A 25,124-nucleotide genomic window follows, 5' to 3' on the forward strand; every position below is an offset into this window, starting at 1 on the left:
TTTGAAAAACATTTTGAATATGCAATCTATTCAAAATGTCTCAGCCAGTGTAATTATTTACCCAATCACCTGATAATGACTTCAGTGTGGTAAGTGCGTGGCACTTTCTGGACATTGCCAAAGAATAAAATCCACACAGCAACTACATTGAAAGTATATGAAAAGTATACGAAACCATTTAGTAGTACAAAAACATCATTTCTAAAAGATATTCATATTGTTTTTCTATATTTTACCAGAATCTCTTTTCTCCTTCTCATTTCCTTCTTAAATGTGAGCCACTTATGTTAATTTCCCAGAGAGCAGCTTAAAATAACCATAATTTAATCATGTTATCTTAGATTTTAAAAAATGCATTATGTTTTCTCTGGCTTAAATGATTGCATAAACATATTCGCTGCTACATATCCTTCATTTGTTTACCTCTCTCTGATTCCAGGCTGATTATATTTATGGAACAAAATGTTAGCGTCTGAAATGTGGCACAATGGAAGCGCTAAAACATGTTTATGCCTTAGAGCTGCAGAGGCTGATGAACAGTGAAGATAATTGGAGTTGGTATGGGATTCACAGCTCATTGCGAGTCTCGTACAGGTTACACTCCCAGCAGGGAAAGGTGAGCAGCACACGAGAAGCGGAGCAGGAGGGAATAATTGACAACCAGAGAGCAAGGAGGACTAGTAATTAGACTAGACATTAATCAAATCTTTGACTACTCATTACAAAGCCCAGAGTGTGAAGTTCAGGAGAGCCAAGTCGCATGAATAAACTGCCTCCAGGAAGCCGTCTGTATCATCGGCACACCTGCTAATCAAAGCGTTATCTCTGGTCTGCTGTGCACTGTCGAAAACTAGACATCGCAACGTATATCACACCTTTTCCGCACAATAAATTGGGGAAACGGTTCCCTCGCATCTTGTCAGGGGCACTAAATCATACTTGTCAAGCTAATATAGATAAACAAAACTTGCACATATATCAGACAATGGATTACTGTGCAGAAATCAGCTGAAAATGTCAATTTCAAGGACTCATTAACTTGTTTGGGTCACTGTGTCTTCAGGAAATTACTTTGTGTTTTTTGTAATGTATTTGGAAAGAAGAAAAAATGCGTTTTGAACATGGAAGATAATTATGAAGCTTTATTATACCTTTGAAACCTGCAAAAATTGGCTTGATTTCTTTCAAAAAGACAAGACAAGAAAGCGTTAATAAAAGAAATCAAGAAACTGACCTGGGAAAAGTGCCTAAAATTACAATATTTTAACATAATTTTAAAGACATAATTATGATTATTATAAATATAAATGTTATCTGCCTATTTTCTTTTTTTCCCTGTAACTTTAAAAAATAATGTTCTAAATCAATTTATTTGTGGAAGACTTTTTGCCAAGTTGCTAACTGCTTTTTTCCATATGTTTTTGAAAGACATTGCACCAATTTGCTGATTGCTGAAAGGTTTAAATACATGTGAAAGGCATCTGAAAGCAACACAAAAAAAGTGATGTTGCTCCAGGTTTCAAAGTGTTAACTAGTTTCTTCCATGAAGTACAAATAAAAGCATGTAAAACTTCAGATGACCAAAAGAAGCTGTAAAATGTCCAGATCTGTTGAGTAAAACCAGATTAAAACATGACGACATTATTGAAACATGATCTAATATCTAAATGTTTAGAATTTAATGAATTCATTAATTTAGGATAAAAGACTGCATTAATATTCTATCAGATATTAGACATAACCTTCCTGCCATTATCAGCGAAGCAGACAGTCGTTTTTAACATCGAGACTCATTTAGCCCAGTCTACTGTACATCCTACCTTAACCACCACCTAATCAGAATTTCCTGTCATCTTTTTCCTCATTTCCTTTCATTCTCTCAGTACCTCAGCTCTGCTGCCGGCTGGTTTCTCTGCGCCGCTCCTCTTCACACTCACACATGAGCAAAGGAGATGTTTTAGCGTGTGCATGACAGGCTTGTTCTTTCTCTTCATAATCTCTATTTTTATCGGATCGTGCGTTCTTTTCAACACTGCTGTGACAATCCTGCAGTATTTACTGAGAGGGCTCAGTAACTGACCTCAACTTGGAAACATTAGACAGCAATTTAGTTTTAGCATATGGGACAAAGGACAAAAGACAAAGTTTTGTGCAAATCTGTAATGGAAAACACTTATTGTTTGGCTCTACAGCGAGGCCAGTTCAAGGCAAGGGCATGGGGCAAAATGCAACGCCTGCCCCACCAATAGTTCTCACTTTGAGCAGTTATTGTCACTAAAGAAAACAGCAGTGATGTAATTTTGCATCATCAGCAAACACAATGGTGGAGAGACCTGACCAATCAGAGAGGGTTAGCAGGGCTCAATGTCAAAGACTGTTTCCCCGTCCAGTACTGCAATAGGACAAACTGACAAAAGAGTGCATTTACTGTTCTCTTTAGGTTGAAGTCACGTTACATAACGAGCTAAAATGGTACACACATTTATCTTACTATCAGAGCCCAAACTGACTTTCCTGTCAAAGTCACAGAGACGTCTGAATAAAAGCTTTGACTTGGAATAACAGACTTGTCTAGAAGTAAGAGAACACTAAGAAAACAGCACAATTTAATCTTTAAAGTTCCTAAAATTCCTTCAAAAAATAGTGTGTATTGCAAGAGCCTATTTTGAATGCCACTGAACTGTGCGGCACATTGCAACGTGCATTTTCAGCGTTGCACATATGAGATGTGAGATGTGAGATGGACAAAAACATCCCATCAACCATTAGAGAGGTGGCACAGAATGATATAAAAAAAAGAAATTGGGACACAAGTAAAAGTTTTGTTTTAAATATGGGGACACCAGCCACCTCCCAAATCTCCCCATATAACCTGCATCCTTCACATTATGGTTTCTTATAACACATCAAGCAGACACAACAATATTTGCATTCATTTGGAGTCATGTTTGTGTTCACCTGATGAACTTCACACTCTTTTTTCAAAAAGCAAAAATCCCTGGCTCCCTGGTTGCTAAATGCTCCACCGTGTTTCACCAGCTTACTGGATAAATTGTGCTTTTTGGTGGTGCACGGGCAGGAAGTGTACAGTGTGTTTATCACAGCTCTGTGGCTGAAAACAGCTGCCTGCTGCGAATGGAAATGACACTGATAAGAGCTCTGAGAGAGAACCAAAACAGTGAAGCTGCGGGCCAGACACAAAAACAATGAGCTGAAAGACCCTGAAACACTCTGCAGAACTGACGGGGGGCTGCAGTCAGGTGATAAGTTGCTGCCAGGTTTGACACTACCAGTGACCCCTTTTACAATACAAATAGCTATTTGATTCATTCTTAATCAAAAATACTGAATGTGCAGCTTTAAGCAGCCCACCTCTAATCCATCCAGGGATGGTGGTGGCATGCCCGTCCCTTCTTTTCTCTCTCCTGTATGCTCTCTAATAAAAACTGGATGCCAAATAAATAAATAAAAATACACACACAGGCATAAAAAAGGATTTGTATTGTACTGTGTGAAAAATGATTCCGTATTCATAAATCTATTTGTAACAGGTGCCATGAATGTGTTTTAAAACGCCATTTAAATTACAGTTGTTTGCTACAGTGAATCCATTCATGATCCTCGCCGCTATAAAAAAGACATTTGGAGACTACTGTTGGATAGAGGCTCCGCTCTGTCTCCTCTGTCAAGGAGAAATCAATCACTCCGTCCCTGGAGTAACACCAGCTGGCATTTGAACTGATTGCGCCATTTGGCCTTGTGTGAGGATTGACTACGCTTTTCCTCATTCCTGTCTCTCAATCTTCAAATGAATTCCTCGTGTTTACAGGAGATTTCTGCCGAAAGGAAACAAACAAATGACGGCATCACCCAGCTGGGCCAAGCACACCGCTGCTTTGTTTATTCATCACGGAGTGTTTTACACTGATTGGGATGAGATTTGGCAATGTGTTTGGATCTCATAAAGAAAAGGGCGAGAAGAATTAAGTGCATATAAGAGTATAAGTGCGGTAATGGAGTCTTAATTGTTTCAGGGTCTTTCTGTGCCAAGACAGAACAAACTTTGCTGGAGTGTTGCAGCAAAGTTTTGGTCGAAGACACACAGGACAAAGAACAATAAATCACCATATAGTGTGTGTCATAGTGTGTGTGTGTGTGTGTGTGTGTGTGTGTGTGTGTGTGTGTCCGAGTCTGTGTGTTCATCAGTCTTTCTTGTGACCCAGAGAGTCCTTTGTTGCCTGCACTGGGCATCTAATTTATGACCAAACTAAATGTGGTATAATTAGTGTAAAAGCAGATAAATTACTTTTTCATAAGAGAGCAAACACAATTAATTACTTCAACACCTAAAAAAAACTCAGTACTTTTTGAAATTTCAGGAATTTTACTCGTACTTACTCGGTTGTTGGCACATGACATCACGTCACCATGAACTGCAGATGGGGGCAGGAAGTGATTTCTGCACGGAGAAGCGATCTAAAAATGCCAAAGTTTGTGCTGTTTATGGATGTGCCAATCGGTCAAATCCAGAAACAACCAGAGCTATTTTTGAGTCCTGGAAGTAGTGACACATAAAAGCGAGAAGCTTAAAAAACGGCGAGTAGACACGGATTAAAAATCCTCGCTAAATTCTGAAGGAGCAGAGTCAGACTACCCTCTGGTACATTTTGTATGTTTTCAGCTGTGTTTTGAACACCTCTGAGAAGGTCGAGCGAACAGAACAAGGTAGAAAATAGCAGCTACAGTTAGCCAGCTAGCGCATAGCCAGTGCTGCTTTTAACGTTTTATCTTAGATTTTTCAGCCTCTGTTATTACAATACAGGAAACTGTATGGTGCCCACTTCCTGTTCAGAAAGTCGCGTTTTATAGCTAAACTTTGCACTAATATTATGTCTATGAAAACATTTTAGGCAAGAAACAGGCAATGCAGTGACAGTATCTTGGTTCATATTTGACCAGCGCTACCTTGTTTTATAATTTGGTCTGAGTTCAAAAGAGAGATGGAGGGGCGGGGCCTTCTCTCTGTCTGCTTTTACACTCTTTGTGTCTTCGGTGGTGGCGGGCATCCAAAAATGTGGAAGCAGAATCTGCAGTTCAGGCAACAACCTTTTGAGTCAATGAAAATCAGCCAGATGACACAAAACCCATTAACGAGCAGATTTTCACTGGCAAAGGAGAAGAGAGACCTTGGTGCTGGCAAGTTGGAGGGAAGTTTTGCATAGTTTATTTACACACACTACACACATTGTTGGTTTAAAACCAGCAAAGCGTTCCTTTGAGCATTCCTATCTCAAATATTGTCCTTTGCTAGATTTCAAGTTACATCTCTTACAGCGCAAAAAACAAAAGTCTCATGAAAAGTTGAGATAAACTAGGAGAGAATGGGTCTTAAGAAAGACGTCAAATTGCAGCTGCAGCAGAAAAAGCTGCAGGTTTGGCTGCGGCCGCAGGAGAGCAGAGCTCCATGTCCACAAAGATAACACTCAGCACTCAGTTGAGGATGATGTTAGAGTGGGTACGACTATTGGATGTTTCTCTTTCTATGAAAACATGCATTGCTTTACAACGTAGCATGTTATATGTTGCACTATGCAGTGTATGAAAACTATGCAAGCTGTCTTTATGCCTTCATATGTGTGTTTTGGGCTGTAGCTGCTGTCCAGTTTGTCTGTGCATCTCCGTGTTAGCATGTTGATGATGCTTTATTGTAGCGTTAAAGTGGCAGCTTATAAAATGAATGTGGTTCGCTTACAGCGTTTATTTTGGGGTTTTTTACGCTGCATTAAAGTAAAGAAATGTAATTTTCGAAACTTAACAGATTTTTCTATTCATTGGCTTTTACAGTTATGCATTTTCCTGATGATTATCAAAAATCTCATTGTGTAAATATTTTGTAAAAGCACCAATAGTCAACCCTATAATATCGTTGCAATATCACTAAAGATATTTGGTCGAGAATATCATGAAATTGGATTTTCTTCATATCGCCCCGGCCCTACATCATCACATAACACAATTATGTTAAATTTCTTATAGAAATGTTTCGTTAACTCAACTTTAAGCCTCTGAAATCGGGAGCAGCATCACTTTTGTTGTTTTACAAGTATTTAAACCTTTGAACCCTAGGAAAATTGGTGCAATTCCTTTCAAAAACATGGGAAAAAAGGCAGTGAGCAACTTAGTAATGAATGTTTCACAAATTTCAAGAAATTAGTAGATTTAAAAAGTTATTATTATATCTATTTTTTAAAAGCCAAGGGCTAAGCTAATGTCTAGAAAAAGTAATTTCTTTGTTGTTGTTTTCTTTAATGTTCTTTTTTTCTAATTTTGAGGTGTACATCATAATTTCATGTACTTTTTGTATGTTAATTTTGAGGTAATTTCTTATGTCGTTCCCAAATTTTAAAAGAAATTAAGCCTTTTTACACAGGTTACACAGGTTTTAAAGCGTTAATATTGTATTGCTCTTTCTGTCCCTGTTTTTAAATAGATGTGTTTAGACTGCAGATGCCTTAGATATGACTAAACAGAGACAAATAAAATGAGATACACATCTCAAAGTAAAGAAGAAAGTGGTTTCGGGACCCGTGTGTTTGTCACATTTGTGCTTTTATCTGTCTGTGAAGCTCTCTGCGGGCTTTATTAAGAGCACTGTTATGGGGACAGATGCAGTGTAATTGTTTCATGGTACTGCGTGGCGGCTGCCAGGAGGTCAATCACATCAATTAACAGACGTCCACCCTGCGCTGTTTAGAGGAGCCCTGTTGATGTGTTGAGTGGAGGCTGTACACCACCCCTGCTGTGGATGATGGCTTCCTGTTGTTAAAGCCACTGAGAAATGACTTTATCAGTTTTTCACTCGGGTAGAAGCTGGTTTCAGCTCACCGGTGAGCTTTGCAGCATGCGAGCCCTTTCACTGCACGAGCAAAAAGCACAAAGCGAACGAACGAGAAACACACCCGGCGTGCTTTTATTGATTACCAGTAATGTGTAGTGTTGTGTGAGGTACAGCTTATTTCCATCTCACTCTGCTCAGACAGCTGCGTTCAGTCTGCACAGCCGCTGCGCGCAGCTGATGGAGGCAAGTCTGTTGCTAGGACACCAAGTCCTATTGAATGAATAATGCCCAATAAATTCCTTTTGACTGGCTACTTCCTGCATGCCTTTTATTTTATAGTTTTTCATGTGTTGGTGGCAACAAAGAAAGACTTTGTTGCATGTTAATAAAACATGAAACAGATGTGTTACAAGGTTTCTCACTGAGGCTCATTTGTGTCTCCACGGTTGGGCCTCAAATATGAACACAACATTGTTAGAGTGGTAATTACATGATGCAAGGACACGTATCCTCAAAAAGTACAATATATTCTGCAATAACTGGAGTATATTTGCTTGGTTCATGTGTATCCTGTTGACAGATGGTGAAGCATGACACACACCTGTGCATCTCTGATCAAAAAACCATGCCAGACTGAAAGCACCTTTGCATACAGCTGCCAAGTGATCACAGTCTCTTGTGTTATTTGTTTATCAGTCTCTTTTTGTCCATTGTGTACTATGAGAAAAAAAAATACCATGCTGGATTTTCTATCCATCAGGTTGAGTTAACTCTTTGAAACCTCAGCAACTTAGTTTAACTTCTTTAAGAAAACATGGAAATAAGGCAATGAGCAACTTCACAGCACATGACCCCAAAATGAGGACAAATTGGCCCAGAGAACGGCCCAAAAAATACAACAACAAAAGCTTCTTTTTTCTTTTTTTTTTTTTTTACATACTGTAAAATATCTAATTATACACTTTTTGATCATTTTCTAATAAACCTGCCATCCCCATTTCTACACTAATTTTCAGGTGATATTTTACCAATGTTTGCTAACTTCTTGCAATGTGTGGGGCATGTGGGGCAATGGCTTTTTCCTCCTTTATTTTTGAAAGAACTAAAAACTAATTTTCCTAGTTTCAAAGGGTAGTTTAGCTTCTGAAAGGTATCTAAACCAGCACAAGAAAACCGATCCAAGTTTCAAAGGGTTAAGTTCGACACATTTTTCATGATCATATAGACTGAGCCTGCACAATGCCCGGGCCCTGGAACTGGCTCTCCTGAATGGAATGCAGCCATCAATAATGATGTTTATTCCACCTGTGCTTTCCCTGCTTCGACAAATCCAAATATCTGCTGTTAAAATGGTCTAATAATGTTAAAGGGTTACAACCAAAGAGATAATCTCTATGTAACCACTGCAAAGCCCAGAGCTGTTACAACTAATCTTCTGCGCTCTGTCCCCCTCAGGAGTACACCATCGATGTGTTCTTCCGTCAGAGCTGGAGGGACGAGAGGCTGAAGTTTGACGGGCCCATGCAGGTTTTACCCCTCAACAACCTCCTGGCCAGCAAGATCTGGACTCCTGATACCTTTTTCCACAACGGGAAGAAATCGGTGGCCCACAACATGACGACTCCGAACAAACTGCTACGACTAGTCGACAACGGCACGCTTCTCTACACGATGAGGTGAGCCGCTGCAGAAGTTACTGCCTCTTTTTTGCTGAGCTTACAGCCACGCTAGCAGCTCTGTGAGGCTGCACTGAGGCACAGTCGTGCTTTGAGCTAAACGTTAGCAAAGTGACTCATGCCTCATAGTTTGGTTCGACTTAACTCACTTTGGTACCAGGTTCTTTTCTGTATTTGGTTTTCCACTGCTGATAGTCACCCCTCAGGGTAGGCGGGATTCTCAGCTGATCACCATGGCAACACTATGTGATACTGCTGTGACATCATCTTCAACGCAGCACTCGCTGAATGCTTTTATCTCCAACCAAACAGAGGAACATCTGCACTTTGTCGATTGACGGCACAGTGTACGTAGAGACAGCGTAGTCTTGCAGACTCTCCAAAGGAAATCACTGTTTGACATTGAGGGAGCATACATTTAAACTGATACTGGCTTTTTTTAGGTGGCTAAAATATTGTATAAATTTTGTTTCTGACCCTCCTCCACAGCAGAACATTACTTAGCTTCAAAGTCGGACTTCAGTCTGCATTTTTAAACTGGGGGTGCACAGACTAACTTTACTGTTTGTAATGTACTGTCTATGGATAAGAACCCTATACAACCCCACTTGAAAATTTCTGAACTATCCCTTTAAAAGCTTATCAAAAACCGTGAATGCCACAGAAATGATCATGATGTAAAAACTCTGTTGCAATTAGTTTCCTAGTGAGCCTCTAACCTCATAAACAGTGCTTTTATTGGCCTAGTTTTGTACTGAGATTAACATAAAAGCATGAACAAGCAACACAAGTGGTGAACCCATGTAATGAAAGGTGATGCACTGAGCAGTGTTTTGATCCATTTAGCTTTGAAAAAGAGCAAATAAATTACACAGCCATTGACTATACGAACCTTTGAACTGAAATAAACAGAAAGATTCAAATCAGCAAAGTGATTTGTAATTTCCTCCTCTTGTGGTAATGTCATTAGTCCTGCAAATATTTGGTAAAAAGAAATATATTTTTTTAAATCCAAAAAGAAAAAAGAACAGAATAAAATTACTAAAAGTGAATGAGACAAAAATATCTGTACAAAACCTTAATGGCAATGCCAATAGATGCTGAGACATTTCACTAAAACCACATAAATAAGGTTATGCTTTCTGAAAAGTTTGGGGATGGAAACTAAAGCTGTGGGTAGCTTCTCTGCAGCATTTATCTGGATCATTCTGATCATGTTCTGTCTGAGTGTCAGATAACTAACTTCCAGCCGGTCTGGGCCGCATATGATTCACACCCAGACAACTCAATGAATAATCACTTGATCAAAGAGTGCCATTGTGCATATGTCGTGCCTAAAATACACAATAAACAGAATCACAGTCAGTGAGCGCCGTCACGTACACGACTGAGCAAAAATAATTCATTGTTTTTTCAACCCATCTAATCGTTGAATGTGTCAATCAGCCTTCACTGCAGCTTCACATCAGAGCCCTGAAAAGAAATACTTTCATGACGCTTGTCCCCAAGGTCAGTATTGATTTTCAAGGGTGAGAATGAAATAGTGGAATAATTTTATTTTTGTAGTCCCACAGGAGTGGGATTTCTGATGTGGTGGCAGTTCTGCCAAGGCCGAGAGAGACATCTGAGCTCTAATGGAGTATTACAAGGACTGTTGTGTTTACACAACCAAGTAAATGTTTGGTAAGACTGAGGAAAGCGCGATAAACCTCTTTTGATACCAGCTTATTGGTCCTCACATATCCAGTTTGCAGCCACTAATGAAACATTTTGAAGTCACTATCTTCTGAGTTGCATTTGCAGGTTTAAAATCCACAGTGGATGCAACATATTGGACTGCATGCATGCTAGTTGTTACAACAAAACAAACCTAAACAACGCTGTCTACACAAACAGAGCAATATTTATATAGATTTATTAATCTCCGTTCAAATCATCAGGATGAGACGCACAGAAACAGCTGTTAACAGTTTGTAGCGCTTGCTTTCTCTCGTAACTTTGTCTTGTCCTCCAGCTAGGTTTCTACAATGTGGGAAAATTAGGCATAAGGGCCAAATTTTCCTATTTAGAACCACAAAGACCAAGGAGGCTAAATGACATATTTCTGTCTGTATCTTCGTCCCGATTCAGCACTACGGACAGCGTCGCCCCAACACTCCACCTTTAACACAGCCGTGGGGGTGCGTAATCATTCCACCATCTAACAGTGAAAAACACCCACTTGCTTGTGGGGTTTACAGTAATCATATGCCAAAAACATGCAGACACAAAAAATATTTAGCTTTTTTTGATAAACAAGCTCTATTTTGATGCTATTTAATGCACTCTGGCACCTTGTTTATACTAACAGCAAAAAAATAAAATAATTTTTTTACTGTGAATCACTTTATCTTTATTGTGAAATTGAGAATGGTTATTCTCCTCACTAAACAACTGCTTAAATCTATTTAATCTGCATGTCCACAGCATCCAGATTGATAAATTCTGTGAAGGCCTCCTCTCTGCAGGAGTTCGTCATTAATTTTGCAATGAGGGAGTTGGTATTGTCCGCCAGTGCTGCCGTTTTTGTGTGAGAGCATTCATCACTCACACTCGGTTCACCTCAAACTGTGTTTACTGAAGCAATTCTGTTCCCCTGATAGAGATTAAAAGTATCTTTACTTTTTTTAATCTTTTTTGTTTTGTACGCTATTTTTGGGCATATTTTCAGGTAACCTTTTTTCAATTTTTTCGCTATTTTTTGGGCCATTTCTAGTTAAGGTGCTTGAGTGAACAGGGAGTGGAGAAACACCATCTCATTTTTGGTGCCTCTCTGTTGGTGCCTAAGTACGAGCAGCTCACTTTGCTGCTGTTTGCTTAATACCTCATTTAAAGCTTTGTCATTCCACACACAGCTTGCTTTCTTGTTTTTGATCAAAGTTCAAGATTTTGCTATCTGTATCTTTTATTCATTCATTTTGACCGTGTTTCTGTCAGGATGTCAGTGGAGCAAAAGAATGAGATGAATTTCATCAATTAGTTGCTGGTTGAAGTGCAGAATGATATGCAGTGGTGCGTTGCTCACATTTGATTTATGTTGTATTGCGTTCATCTGAGTAGTTACAGAGCCACTTATCAGTAATGAGGCAGCAACATAGAGCCGCCAAGAGGGCTGCAAGTGCAACACAAGGAGCTAATTACAAATAGCGCATTTGTCTGTAGAAGTGGTCTATGATGTTACTAGTTTTAATGCTGGAGCTTCGATAATACGGACATGAAACTGTTTATAGTGGTGAGACGAAATTACTTCTTTTGTCAGGCTCTTCATAGAATATACACATTTAATGTTACATGTAAAATCTGTGCTGAGAACCAAGGAACATTATAATACACAACGAAAATATACATATATACTAACTACATGTACTTGCTCAGATATTCTGCTTTTGTCCCAGCTGCTCAGTTTTGAATTGATTCATGGACTATTAATGTTGTAATGGAGTTAGAATAACCCACTTTGTGGTCCATTTATGAGTACCTCAGTCCACTGTTTGGCTTTATAGGCTTTAAACTCAATATCTCACTCATACATGTTTAATCAACGTGGGGATTACATTTATTATGTACCATTTCTCTGTTTACAAACTGAATGCATTTTTGTGGCTCGGCCGTGTGACCAAATGAAATAAATTCTGGTGCTCTCTGGAGATTTTGTCTTTGTTGTCAGTCGGCTGAGCACTCATTACCATGGTGGCTGCAGGAGGGAGGAGAGAGGGCAATGTCTGTTCTCCATCCAACACACTAACACTGCATACCAAATACATGCAATATTTATTATATTTCAATATATAGTACACTGTATTATTCATTATATATATTATATTTCATATTATATTTCAACTTTAGGCAATTCCTTTAAATTTGGCACAAACGTCCACTTGGACTCAATGATGGACTTATCAGGTTTTGTTGGTCACAGGTCAAGGTCACTGTGACCTCATGTATGTATCAGTCTTATAAATGCGATATCTCAAGAAGGTCTTGAGGGAATATACTTAATTCCTTTATTCTGGCGCAAACATCCTTTGATGGTTAGATTTTGGTGGTCAAAAGGTAAAAGGTCAAGGGCTTAATGTTTTTGTGTCCATCTCATTGTTGTGAAATCAATATCTCAAAAACACCTTGAGGGAATTTCCTCAAATTTGGCACAAACATCCTCTTAGGCTCAACAATAAACTGATAAAATTTTGGTGGTCAGAGGTCAAGGTCACCGTGATCTTGTGTCTGTCTCATTCTTTTAAACTTGATATCTGAAGAAGGTCTTGAGGGAATTTCCTCGATTTTGGTATGTCCTTGTATTATCTGATTTTGGTGATCCAAAGGTCAAGGTCACTACATTTTTGTGTCAGTCTCATTCTTGTAAGTGCTGTATTTCAAGGCTACGGTGACAGTGACTTTATAATGTTTGGCAAAAACACTTTTTTCTGGACATTATTCAACATCATAACTCAGGAACACGGGGAGACATTTGGTCAAACACTAATCTTGGATATCCATCTTGAAACTGTGCCGATCGTATAGATATTCTGAGCTGCCGGTAAAAAAATTTGTCATGTTTCAGGAAACGGTTAATGTTAATGAAATGGTTAATGGTTAGGAAAGAGCATGTTTTGGCTTAAAAAATAGCTTTTTGTGGCACAATACATGGTGGAAAAATTAAAAAACACCCAAATATGACAGCGAAAAAGCAAACACAGCAATGACTCCCTAACAACAATTTTTTGGTTTGTTAATCTCGAACCATGGCTTACAGCTTGGCTAATCTTGCCTAATTGTCACACAATCCACCTTTCCTTCCACCTCTACATGCCAAAGTCAGCTCACATGCTAAGTCACTTTAGAAACTTTGATATGATATGTATGAAATGCACTAATGTATTTGCAGAAACGTACAATGCCAACATTTTCTTCTGGTGACTATTAGTTTTAATACCACAATGCTCAAAAGTACTTTGTTACCTTATTGAGTTTAAATTTGCTTGTTTAGTTTTTATTGTATATAAAGTTATTACTTGTTATATTTCTACATATTTTTATTTTTCTCTGTTTCTGTTATTGTGCTGCTGCAACACCCGCTCTTCAAAAAAATTTAGGGGACATCTGTACGATGTCAGACGATAAATTCTGATCCTTAAAAATGCATGTTTTGTTTGTGGTGACATATGCCAAGATGTGTTCATAACAGCTGCTTCAACCCTACAGTTCTGCAGCCTGACTGATAAAGTATTGTCTCTCCCTGTCTCTCCCTGTGCCCCCTTCTCAGGCTGACCATTCATGCCGAGTGCCCCATGCACCTGGAGGATTTCCCGATGGATGCACACGCCTGTCCTCTGAAATTCGGAAGTTGTAAGTCAGCCCAGATGGTCACAACAAAACAGACTTTAATATAAATCGCAATGCAGAAACAGTGGTGATTGTTCTCTGCAGGCGCTAAGAGCCTTTCGTGTCCTGGAAAAACTTCAGAGGACTCAAACTGCACTCACCACTAGGAATAAGACACTATGGGAAAACTTGCCTAAGAAGTGTTTCTTTTAGCAGAATAGAAAAAGTAGTCAACAACTGGCTTGAAAAAGTCCTCCTGATAAATTCTTACCCAAGAGTCTACAGCTGCTACTGGCTCTGTGAAGCTCTACTTAGATAATATACTGATGTTTACCAGGTGATGTTTAGCGTATCAACATGCTGCAGTTTTCTAATTAGTAGCACGAAATACAAAGCAGAGCTGAGGCAGATGGGAATCTCATTAGCTTTGCATCTATTTTGTGCCAATCACTGTTCTCTCTGTGCCCAGATGCTTACACCAACAATGAGGTGATCTACCTGTGGACCCAGGGAGACGAGAGGTCTGTTGCTGTTGCAGAGGACGGCTCCAGGTTGAATCAGTATGACTTACTGGGACATGTTATTGGAAAAGAAACCATCAGTTCCAGCACAGGTAAATCATGTCATCCTCAGTTCAGAGAGTAATGTGAATTATACTAGGGATGTCAGTTTTGGTTAATTTTGCCTTAGATAGCTTGAAAACAATTAATCGGCAAATAATCGGTTAAAAATGTCTGGTGCTCTATTATTGACTCAGTGAGCTTTAATACTTAATTTCAAAATGCTATCCATTAAGAGGTGGTACATTTTAAGGTTTTTGGTCCTAAATGTCTTGCCTTTTATTTTAACTTTGTTGGCATGTTGACAGTCAGGCAGCTAGCAGTGTTAACAACCCTCCAGTCTCGGCTGGTTATCTGCACCGCTCATTCGATTTGATGGCGATTGGCGTCAATAACATCGGTTGCTCTAGAGGCCACCATCCGAGCTACCCCCAGGTCGCTCTTTGGGGTAAGCAACTCAATTTTGAGCTGCAAAATCACTTAAGCATTGTTTATTATGGCACCACAAACCGTGCTAATGCTGCCAACCAAGCTTATGCTGTATCACGGTATTACCGTATAAAAGGGTATTTAGAAATCCCGAAGGTATGTTTTTCAATACTGTCAAATCTAGGCAGTCCCTTATTCTATTAAACTTTATGTATGTAGTGTACAGCACGCACCACCAGAGCTCAGTCTGCGGTCTCTGCTGGTGGAAGAGGCAGCTGAGCTGAAAGACACAGTGACACTTAGTGGTGGAGGGAGACGTTACAGTACTGTAAACACCCGGCGGCCAGCAGCAAGAGAGAGAGCATGGGTTTAGTGGGTTTATATTGTGCATTTATTGGGCTACACACTTGTACCGTCATATACCTTATACCCCGGTGAAATTTCAGGAAGGTTTCAAGGTATGAAATATTACATACTGCCCAAGCCTACTGCAAACACTCCAAATGAGTGGTGACGCATGCTATTTCCCGCCAGATCCAGGTGGTGCGTAATACAGAGCGGCAGCAGCTAACTAACCAGTGCAGTAAAAATCTTACAGCTTTGTTGTGATTAAGTGGTGATACTAGTAATTCTACTCAATTGAAGAGAAGAAAATAAACCTCCTGTAGGAATGAGATTTAAGACTTTTTAAGACTTTTTTAAGGCCAGTTTAGTATAACCCAAATTGAAAATCGCGAAGATCATACCAAGTTTGGAAAAACTTTTTGCAAAAAATACACAGAGCTACATTTGCTTTGCTTTTGGTTTCAGCCAATTTAAAAAATCCAACTTCCCATGTGTGAGCATTTTGGAAGATTTATTTGAGTCATCTGATTACCACCGAAGGCCTTATTTTTAGATCAGTGGAGTCAATGCCTTTTAAGACTTTTAAAGGATCCACAGAACCCTGTTTCTTGGTGGTGTAATGATTATCCGTTGGCTTTAAACTAAATCAGGTTTTGTGTGTTTTAGCAGAAGGTTAGTTCCTAAACCAAACAACACACCACATTAAGCTTGTATGCCTGCAGTGTCAACATGCCGGACAGCCAAACAACATTTTATAGCAGTTTACAGCTTTACAGCGAGTATACTGCAAGAAAGAAACTAAATTAGTGTGTCATGGGATGAAACTGCTACCTTTCAAACATAAACTCTTATTAGTTTTCCTGCATAAAACCTGTAATAAATTAAATTGCCTTCCACCTCTTCTTCACACATATACTGGCACTATTTTGTTTGTTTTCACAAAGTAACAGTCTGCACTTTTCTCCTGTTTCTGTCGTTTTGGATTCAGCATGCATTATTTGGGTCCATTGAGAAAATGATGACATCGCTTTTTCGAGAAACTATTCAGCATATTTACAAAGATAATATAAGGAAATGTGCCAGAGGTGAAAGTCTTATTTCCATTCTGTTTTTTGGCTATAGCACACAGTTAACTTCAATAAGCAAATAATTAAAAGGAAGAGCTGCCTGCCCATGCTTTTGATTACATATTAATTTTCTGGTAATCAAAACAGTTGCAGAAACCTTTAATGTGTCACAAACAATCAAATCACTTTCCTTATTCACCCACTGGGAGACTTGAAGCTTATGGTAACACTAACAGGAAGGAATGAAATAACAAGATAAGGGATGAGTACTGACATACGGGCAATTCACAACAAGTATGTGGTGAGATATAATAGAGTTCAACCTCCTCAGACAGAGCGCTGTGTTTTCTGTGTTTTTTCATTAGTAGTTATCTTGAACAAGAAATAGTAAGATGCGATTTAACTTTGCTGGAGATCTATCAGAAAAAATACATCAATTTCAAGCTTTAGGTGCAAGATACAAAGGAATATATTAGAATTCAGGAATGAAGTCATACTATTACAGGAGTAAAAAGGGGCCTGTTTTACTACTCTGCAAAAGTTTATGCACATAATGTGCATCTACTATTTAGATATCCCAACAACTTAAAATAATACTTTGTTTGAAAATATTAAAAAAAAAAAATAAAAAAAAAAAGAATTACAAGGGATTCAAACCCAATCTTACAGTATAAAATTTTGGTGCGTTAACCATTCATCCACCACACCTAACTTATGCAATTGACTGACGTTATTTATACCATTTTACCAGACCTTAATCTGTTTTTTTCTTTGTAAATTTACTAATTTACTTTAATCAATATTATGACTTTATTATCACAATATTATGACTTTATTACCATATTAGTATCCCTTTATTCTCATAACATTATGACTTAATTCCTGTAATATTATGACTTTATTCTTAGACTATTATGACATAATTCTTGAAGTACTATGACTTTATTCTCATACTATTATGATGTCAGTCTTGTATTATTAAAAATTTATCATAAAATTCTGACTTTATTCTTGTAATATTACGACTTTTTTCATAACATTATGACTTCTGTCTCGAAACTATGACGTTATTCTTCTAATATTATAACTTTATTTTCAAAATTGTATTACTTTTCTCAAAATTATGACATTATTCTCATAATGTTATAACTATTATTTTCTTGACATCATGACTGTATTTTTGTAATATTATTGTCAAAATATTGTGACTTTATTCTAAGATTATAAAAAATTTATCCAATATGGCACAATAATCCTCCTTCCTAGCAAGAAGACTGGATAAATAGTGACATTACTACTATCTAAAGATAAAAGGTTACTTCAGTGGGGCAGCTGGTAATTATTGAAAGAGAGCATATAGCTTACAACTGAGCCACACTGCCTTCTTACTCTGAGACATTTAACCTCTGCAGTGAAGCTGTGTGCTCGTGCAGCTCCCAAGAGGTGAGCTATCAAGACAGAGATCTTGTGTTTGGAGACTAAACTGCGAAAACCGCTTTGTTGGATGACACTCGGCCCGTTTTCATAGGAAGCAGAAAGTTAAAAGCTGTTGAAATAACAACACTTGTATAACTCTACAGAGGGCACCTTCCTTGAACCCGTCTTTACTGCAGTGCTGTTTGGTAGTTTTCAATCAAATTGCAGAGGTATTATGAGTGAAAATAACACCAACTAAAATCTGGTTACAAGCACAAAAATTCAAAGTCAACATGATTTCTTTCATGAACTGCCTCAGTTTGTAGATGTGAAAAAAATCTTTAAACTTTAAACCTAATGGACTACAGCAAGCCAAGGGACTGGGAGGATTTGAGCCAGTTCAGCTCTGGTTAGAGTCAGTCTGCTCAGAAAAGACACCTCGGGGAATGAAGGCTGGTTTTTTTCTCATATCTTTGCAACCCAGATCACAGACATGGCAATGAGAGCTGGTGCTTTGGGGAACATTTGCTGCCGTCATTGACAAAATCTGAGCTGTAGGAAATGTTCAATATCAAGGGTCAGAATGACGCAGGCAGATGTTCGTCACAACTACAACAAAGAGGACTTCAGTATGTGTGTGTGTGTGTGTGTGTGTGTGTGTGTGTGTGTGTGTGTAAAAGTTGGAGCCACATCGTTTTCTTGTGGTGTTTTCAAGTACCTTTCACAAGTATCTAAACCTTTGAACTGTGAGCAAATTGGTACTGTTTCTTTCGAGAACATAAGGGAAAAACAGGCATTGAGCAACTTGGTTAGAAACTCTTCCATGAATTGCAATTAGTAGCTTTAGAAAATTATTTTAAAAGGCTATGGAAAATGTCTAGGGAAAAAAAGAAAAAAAAACACAGTAGGGAAAACTACATTTATAATTATCATAATTGCATATTTAAAATTGTGGGGTTTTTTCTTTTTCCATGTAATTTCCTTCTGTTGTCTTTCTTCTTTTTTTGACCGTTTAAATTTCTTTTTACGAATTCAGAGTTCCTAAATATCAACACATGGGGATTTGAGACTTTGGTAATGCCACTCTGAATTAAATTTAAGATCAATTTTACATATACGAACCGACATCAATTACTTAAAGGTAGGAAGAATTTTGCCTTAATATTTTCTTTTTAAAAAAATGGGATTTTTTTTTTTTTGTTTTTTGCAGTATCAGAAAAAAAGATTCATTAAAACTCCAATGTCTTTGCATTTTTAAGACTGTTATTAACAAGTAATTAAAATTTAATTTAAATGATTTTTAGATGAATTAATTCAATGCCTTTTAAGACTTTAAAGATTCGCTGCAACCCTTTAATTTCCTGCTAACTTTTAAGTCATTTCTTTTTAATTGCTCATTGTGTGCTTCCTGTGTTTTTTAAAGAAATCAAGCCAATTTCCTCAGGTTTCAAACAGTTAAAGGAGCAATCCTCAGAAAATCAGAGCCATCACCTCTGAAGCTGGCTTTGAAAATGTGGAGGACGGCAGACCTTCACAACTTTATACATATTACTGTTTGTACTTCAACTCAAGGTTTTCCCTGATGTGCAATTGTCCTTAACTTGTCAATAGCACAGGTGCTGCATCCCCTTGACCTCTCACTTCTCCTAAAAAAAAAGGACAACTGCATCACCAAATCTGCATCAAAACTATTCCAATCTGTGGTGTTTTCTGTCGCTGTATTGATAAATTCTGTTTTCTATGCTCATTCAAGCATATCCTACTGTAGTTTAAACTGAAGTGAAATAAAGGTGACTGTTTTTATGCAAAATGCACTGTTTTTACATGGTGTGATAGCTCATCTAAGGGACCGAAGACAATCCCATGAGCTACCTTGATGATGCAAATGTTCTAACTGTAATAAATCTGAATATTTCAGCTTGTGTTGCTCCCATCTGTGCCTTGCTGTATTAATAATTATGACCCTGTGTGTCTCTCTCCATCTTTTTCTGTGTTTCTCTCCTCTCTCTCAGGAGAATATGTAGTGATGACAACATATTTCCATTTGAAAAGGAAAATTGGCTATTTTGTGATTCAAACCTACCTCCCGTGCATCATGACTGTCATACTGTCTCAGGTCTCCTTCTGGCTAAACAGAGAGTCGGTTCCTGCTCGCACTGTATTTGGTGAGTGCCATCTTATGTATGATACAACTTTTCTGTTTTAAAAAAGCACTAAATGATTGATTGAACAGGTTTGATAATTTGCACAAGCTTTTAAATTATAAAGATAAGAGGCGAGCAAGACAAAATGTGCATAGCTGCATTTTGTTCACGTCGTCAGATGATTCATCAAACTTAAAAACAAAAAAACAAGCAGCGGTTTAAAAAAAGGTTTCTCTTTTTCTTGAAAAGATCTAACATAATGATGTGCAAAACAAAGCTTGGTGCACTGAGGTGCACATGGGCACGAATGTGTGATTTTTTTTCCTCCTCTGCAGCTGCAAACACTAATAAATCAAAGACAAGTCGAAGCAAAGTTGGAAGGTGTCAAAATGGAAAGGTGTGGCAGGTGATAGACGATGTGTTGCATCTCTTGATGAGGAAGTTTGACTGCTTTTTCAACTATGTCAGCTGTCTAAGTGAAGCCAGTGCAACAGTGCCTCCACTGGTTACAAAAGAAAGTCTGATTGTATACAAGTCTATAAGACAAATCACCCTCTTCTCACTTGATTCATTACTTTAGTAATAATTTTCCTACTGAGTTTATGGTCTCCATCACTAGTTCCAAGTCTTCTCCGACACAATATGATGTTCATTTTGTAACATATGGTCTCATTTAGTGTTAAATTGACATTAAAGCAGGGTATGCTTTGGTGAGCGGCTTGTGATCGACAAGCCGGTGCCGTGCCAGTGTCCATGGCGCACATATGTTTTTAAATGCAGGAAAACTCACTAAAATAAGTCAAAGACTCCATTACCAGTTGAGAAAGAAGCTCAAGATGACAACAGCCAAAATGCTAAACTCGAGGCCTCAAAATGGTACACCACAAACCAATGGGTGATGTCACAGTGGCTACGTCCACTTCTTTTATAGTCTGTGGTTATTACTGACTGAGCCCGAGGTTATTTAGAAACAACGAGATGCAGAGTCAGATCACACGTTTGGAGGATAAATCTTCTGAAATCAGTGTCAAGGATCAGATCCTCTCCGTTTAGAAAACAGCGTCATTGTTTGATAAAGAAGACATTTAACTCAATCCAACCGTTATAGGAGCATCTTGTATTTTGCAAATAATATGCTAATGTTAGCTGTGTCTGTGACATATGTTGTCCTCCCTTTGTACTGTGATTAACATTCAATTTGTCCATCCGGCACCATTCACGTCGAGAACATTGTGTCTACTTAGATCACCCTGTGCTCAAAGATGAGATGTAATTTCCCCCTCTTCTTTCAATTGTTGTTGCTGCGCAGCATAATCTATTAAAGTGCCCCTTAACCTGTGTTTGTGAATAATTCGCATTTTGATTTGGCAGTGAAGCACACACGTGCATGAAGTAGCACACGTTGTACAGTGGATGTTAAATAGCATGCAAAGCAAAGGGAGGAAATGAAAGCCTGTTACAGCTACCTATTGTCGTGCATTTTACTGAATAAACATCGGTCCTTCAGTTCACCACTTACACCGTCAAGAACCGTTTTCCTAGAACCTTGAAAATCATTTCAATCACATGAGAAATAACAATTTCAGAGACAGATTTACATCACACAGGGAAAGGAGCTGTAAAGAGTCATTTTCTCAGTGGAATGACTGAAACGTTATCTGTGAAGAATACACTTCCCAACAGAGTTTGCATCTGTTTTTCTTGTTCACACAGTTGCACTGATCAGTTCAAATAAGGATCTGTTCATAACTGTTGTGAGTTGTAGCTATATCTTTACAGTTTCCTGGTCTCAAGTTGTATTTTGTAGGCAGGTTTGGAGATTTTATCTCTTATTTATGTATTTTACTTTAAGTGTCAATTCCAAAGATTTCAGTCCTGCTTGATTTGGCTACACCACAGACTGTATATAAAGATGGAGGACCCCCCACCACTTACTCCCGCTATACTTAAGTAAAGTTTGAATATTGCGGATCTTGTACTGGTGAGGTCATTCGGAGCCGGAGTCTGTGCTGTAGCGATATCCGCAGTGGGAAAGTACCCACGAAAACACCCGTCCAACCAAAAATGATCCGATCCAATAATGGGATCCGATAATCTATATTACATAATGACAATAATAAAACTCGATGTAGCCACCGGATGTGGAAGCTGGCGCATTTGTGTCTTTCCTCATTAACATAGTTGGCAAATTTGATTGCTGTAAGTTGTTTCAACAATATATAAACCTAATCTGATGTAGAATATAATTGGATGCCATCTGACTGAGCACTGAGTGCAGTTTAACTGTGTAACTGCGCACTGACACCTGGAGGGTCAACAAAGCAACACCCAGAGTCACTAAGCTTTACAGCCTATGCTTTAGATACACAGTCCACTTATATGAGCAAGTTTTATCATCTATATTATATATAAGTTATCTGCAATAGATAATAACTTAATAGGCATTCACATAAATGTAAATCTTCCAGATTATCACTTTAAGGATGACCCAACTGATATTACAAGCACCCCATAATTATCAGATTATCCAACAGCAATTTATCATCAACCTTTTTTTATCACTGTCCTGTAAAGGACGACTTTTCCCCTGTGAGGAAGAAGTAATACCTAAATTAAATAGAAACATAGCAAACAGTTAATAAGTTGGAATATAGTCAAGTTATGTAATAATGCACAACCAGAAAATAAATCAATCTGTCTCCCTAAAGAAAGCAAATAGTTACCCATCAATCTTTTTGTCACAATTTCTAATTTCCCCTCCACGACTCACTGAAATCAGTTGACCTCCCTGTTCTGCAACACAATATTCATTTTAGGAGCTCACTGTGTATCTATTTTTCCATCAGATGAGATAGGTCGGAACAGATGAAGTGATTGCTTTTGTGTGGTTGGATGGGCGACCATTGTCCGACCCACATTTCATTCCCCAAAGGCTGCGGCGCTGATTGTAAAGGCCAGGGCGGGAAATTATTTGCGTAGAAGGAGGTCCATTTTCACTTTCACATGTGTTGTAATTTAAAGCTTTCAGGGCAGCCAACCTTTCAACGTAATTGTGCACTTGAGATGGCTTGCAGTTTCAATAAATGTATGCAGGGCCACAGCACGTCTTTCTCAGTTTGTGTGTAAGGTAAAAGGAAATTTAGCATTTTACAACTTGGGTCTTTTCAAAATGGGTTTAACTGGTCTTATATATAATGTTTGTTATTGATTTTATTTTGGACATGAAATACATGCAGGTTATTTTTAAGTACCACTGAATTTTGTTTTTGGCATTTATCTTCTGATTTTACAAAGTAGATGACATTAAGTTGAAGCTTTGTGGTGCAGTGGGCGTTTCTGCCCACTTTAATTTCTTTAAACTCTGTCTTTTCATTTTAGCTTTTGAGCCCCAAAAAGTAATTAAGGTGATTGATCGGACAGTTCAAACATGTCTGAAGCCTCTGTCTGCATTCTAAATCACAGACTTTTTCCTTTTTACTTTCAGCATGTACTGCACAATTAATTGAAATATTATCGAAATCGCAATTGGTCAAAAAAAGTCTGTCCTTAACCCTTTAACACCTGGATCGGCATCAGTTTTCTAGTGCTGCATTCAGATGCCCTTCTCTAGCATTTAATTTTATGAAACCTAAAAGAATATTGGTTTGATTTCTCTTAAAAACCCAAGAAAAAACACAATGAGAAACTTGGCAAGAAATGTCCAGCAAACTGCAAAAAAAGAATTAGAAAAGATGACAAAGAAATGATCTGAAAAGTAACTGGGGGGAAAATTATATATTATCAAAAAGACAAAGGAAAATGTCTGTAAAACTCTATTTATAATTCAAGTATAAGTAAGTATTATATTATATACTTAAGATTATGTCACAGGAAAAAAATTTTAGGACTTTACTGAGGTCCTTTTTTTGCTTATTTTCAGGTAATTTTTTTGTAACTATTTTACTTTATTTTTTGGGCCATTACTTGTTAAGCTGCTCGTCGCACCCTTCCCACATTTTTCAGAGAAATCAAGCCAATTTGCTCAAGTATCAAAGGCTTAAACTGTGTGTAAAGGACATGTTTACTAATGTTCTCATTTCATCCTCAGGGGTCACCACTGTCCTAACCATGACCACTCTGAGCATCAGTGCTAGAAACTCCCTCCCTAAGGTGGCCTATGCCACGGCCATGGACTGGTTCATGGCCGTGTGCTATGCCTTTGTCTTCTCGGCCTTGATTGAGTTTGCCACAGTCAACTACTTCACCAAGCGCAGCTGGGCATGGGATGGGAAAAAAGAGGGCATGGAAATAAGGGTGAGTAATTCTTAATTGCATATTTAATTTTTTAATAACAGATGTGACACGGCCACACTTTTGTACTTAATCAGACAGGATTTTTTTTCCGATTTTTTTTTAATTTGTTAACTTTAAAAATGTTGCTCAGAACGTCCTCGTTTTACTCTGAAGTAACGATGTGGGCAAGTTGCACTTTGGAAACGGTGATAGAAAGTTCCCTCCTTAAAGCAGCCCGGAGTACTCTATAAAGACTATAAAGAGAGCTTTTATTTATTCATTAACAGCCAAATGGAACAGGGACAGTGGGGCGGAACAGCGAGAGCAGAAACAGAGTAAACTCCCAGAGACACTGTCCCTGATTTATGACGGCAGCATATGTCTCACCCTAAAGTCTGTGTACGCTCATTTTCCCCCAAAAAATGGCTCACTTACATCTCATCTGCACGTTATAGGCACACTGATTAAAAAGTGAGCGTGCATTATTTAAAATGAATCACCTAAGGCAGACACTTTTATTTCAAGCATGAAATCTAATAAATCACAGCTTGCAGGTTTTTAATTTGTCAAAAGTTTGGGTTGTTTGTGTTTACGAGGACGGTGAGTGACGGTGAGTTTTTTTTTGGTTTTTTTTTGGTGCTCAACTCAATTTGAGGACAAGTTTTATTTGGACGATCCAGGAGTCCAAGAAATATGTTGCTCTGTGAAGCTATTGATAAATAAAAACTGATAACCTTAGTGCTTAAATTTACCATGTTTTTTATGATGTTTTATGAGTGATCACATCAAATAAACTATATTAGAGGCATGAGACGTATCAGAGCAGGCGCTGAGAGGCAACGAGTGAAATTAAAGCACTTGGTCCTGGGCTGAATGTATGAAATGCATATAAGAGGCTCATTCGTTTCAGGATTAAAAGGGAACAAATAAATTATTTTCCTGCTTTGGTATGGATTGCATGATTGACAGATTTAGGAAGCGTGCAGTGGTTTGATTGACAGTGCTGAGAGGGAGAC

At 38.2% G+C, this 25,124-nt stretch overlaps 1 protein-coding gene and 1 long non-coding RNA gene across 3 annotated transcripts in view; one reads left to right on the plus strand and one right to left on the minus strand.

The window, feature by feature from the left end:
• gabra3 (gamma-aminobutyric acid type A receptor subunit alpha3) overlaps positions 1-25,124 on the plus strand; it is a 120,320-nt gene that overhangs the window by 76,627 nt on the left and 18,569 nt on the right. For both annotated transcript variants that reach the window (XM_042499612.2, XM_042499613.2), the window contains exons 5-9: positions 8,294-8,514; positions 13,817-13,899; positions 14,345-14,488; positions 19,705-19,857; positions 23,924-24,129. In XM_042499612.2, the coding sequence (XP_042355546.1) occupies positions 8,294-8,514; positions 13,817-13,899; positions 14,345-14,488; positions 19,705-19,857; positions 23,924-24,129 (807 nt within the window). The remainder of the gene's footprint in view (positions 1-8,293; positions 8,515-13,816; positions 13,900-14,344; positions 14,489-19,704; positions 19,858-23,923; positions 24,130-25,124) is intronic.
• The window catches only part of LOC148187204 (uncharacterized), a 54,538-nt gene that overhangs the window by 7,990 nt on the left and 21,424 nt on the right, over positions 1-25,124 (minus strand). The gene's annotated exons all lie outside the window — the stretch shown is intronic.

The sequence above is a fragment of the Plectropomus leopardus genome, chromosome 15 (assembly GCF_026936395.1).
Source record: "Plectropomus leopardus strain MGB_pleo_1.0 chromosome 15, ASM2693639v1, whole genome shotgun sequence".
Classification (NCBI taxonomy): domain Eukaryota; kingdom Metazoa; phylum Chordata; class Actinopteri; order Perciformes; family Serranidae; genus Plectropomus; species Plectropomus leopardus.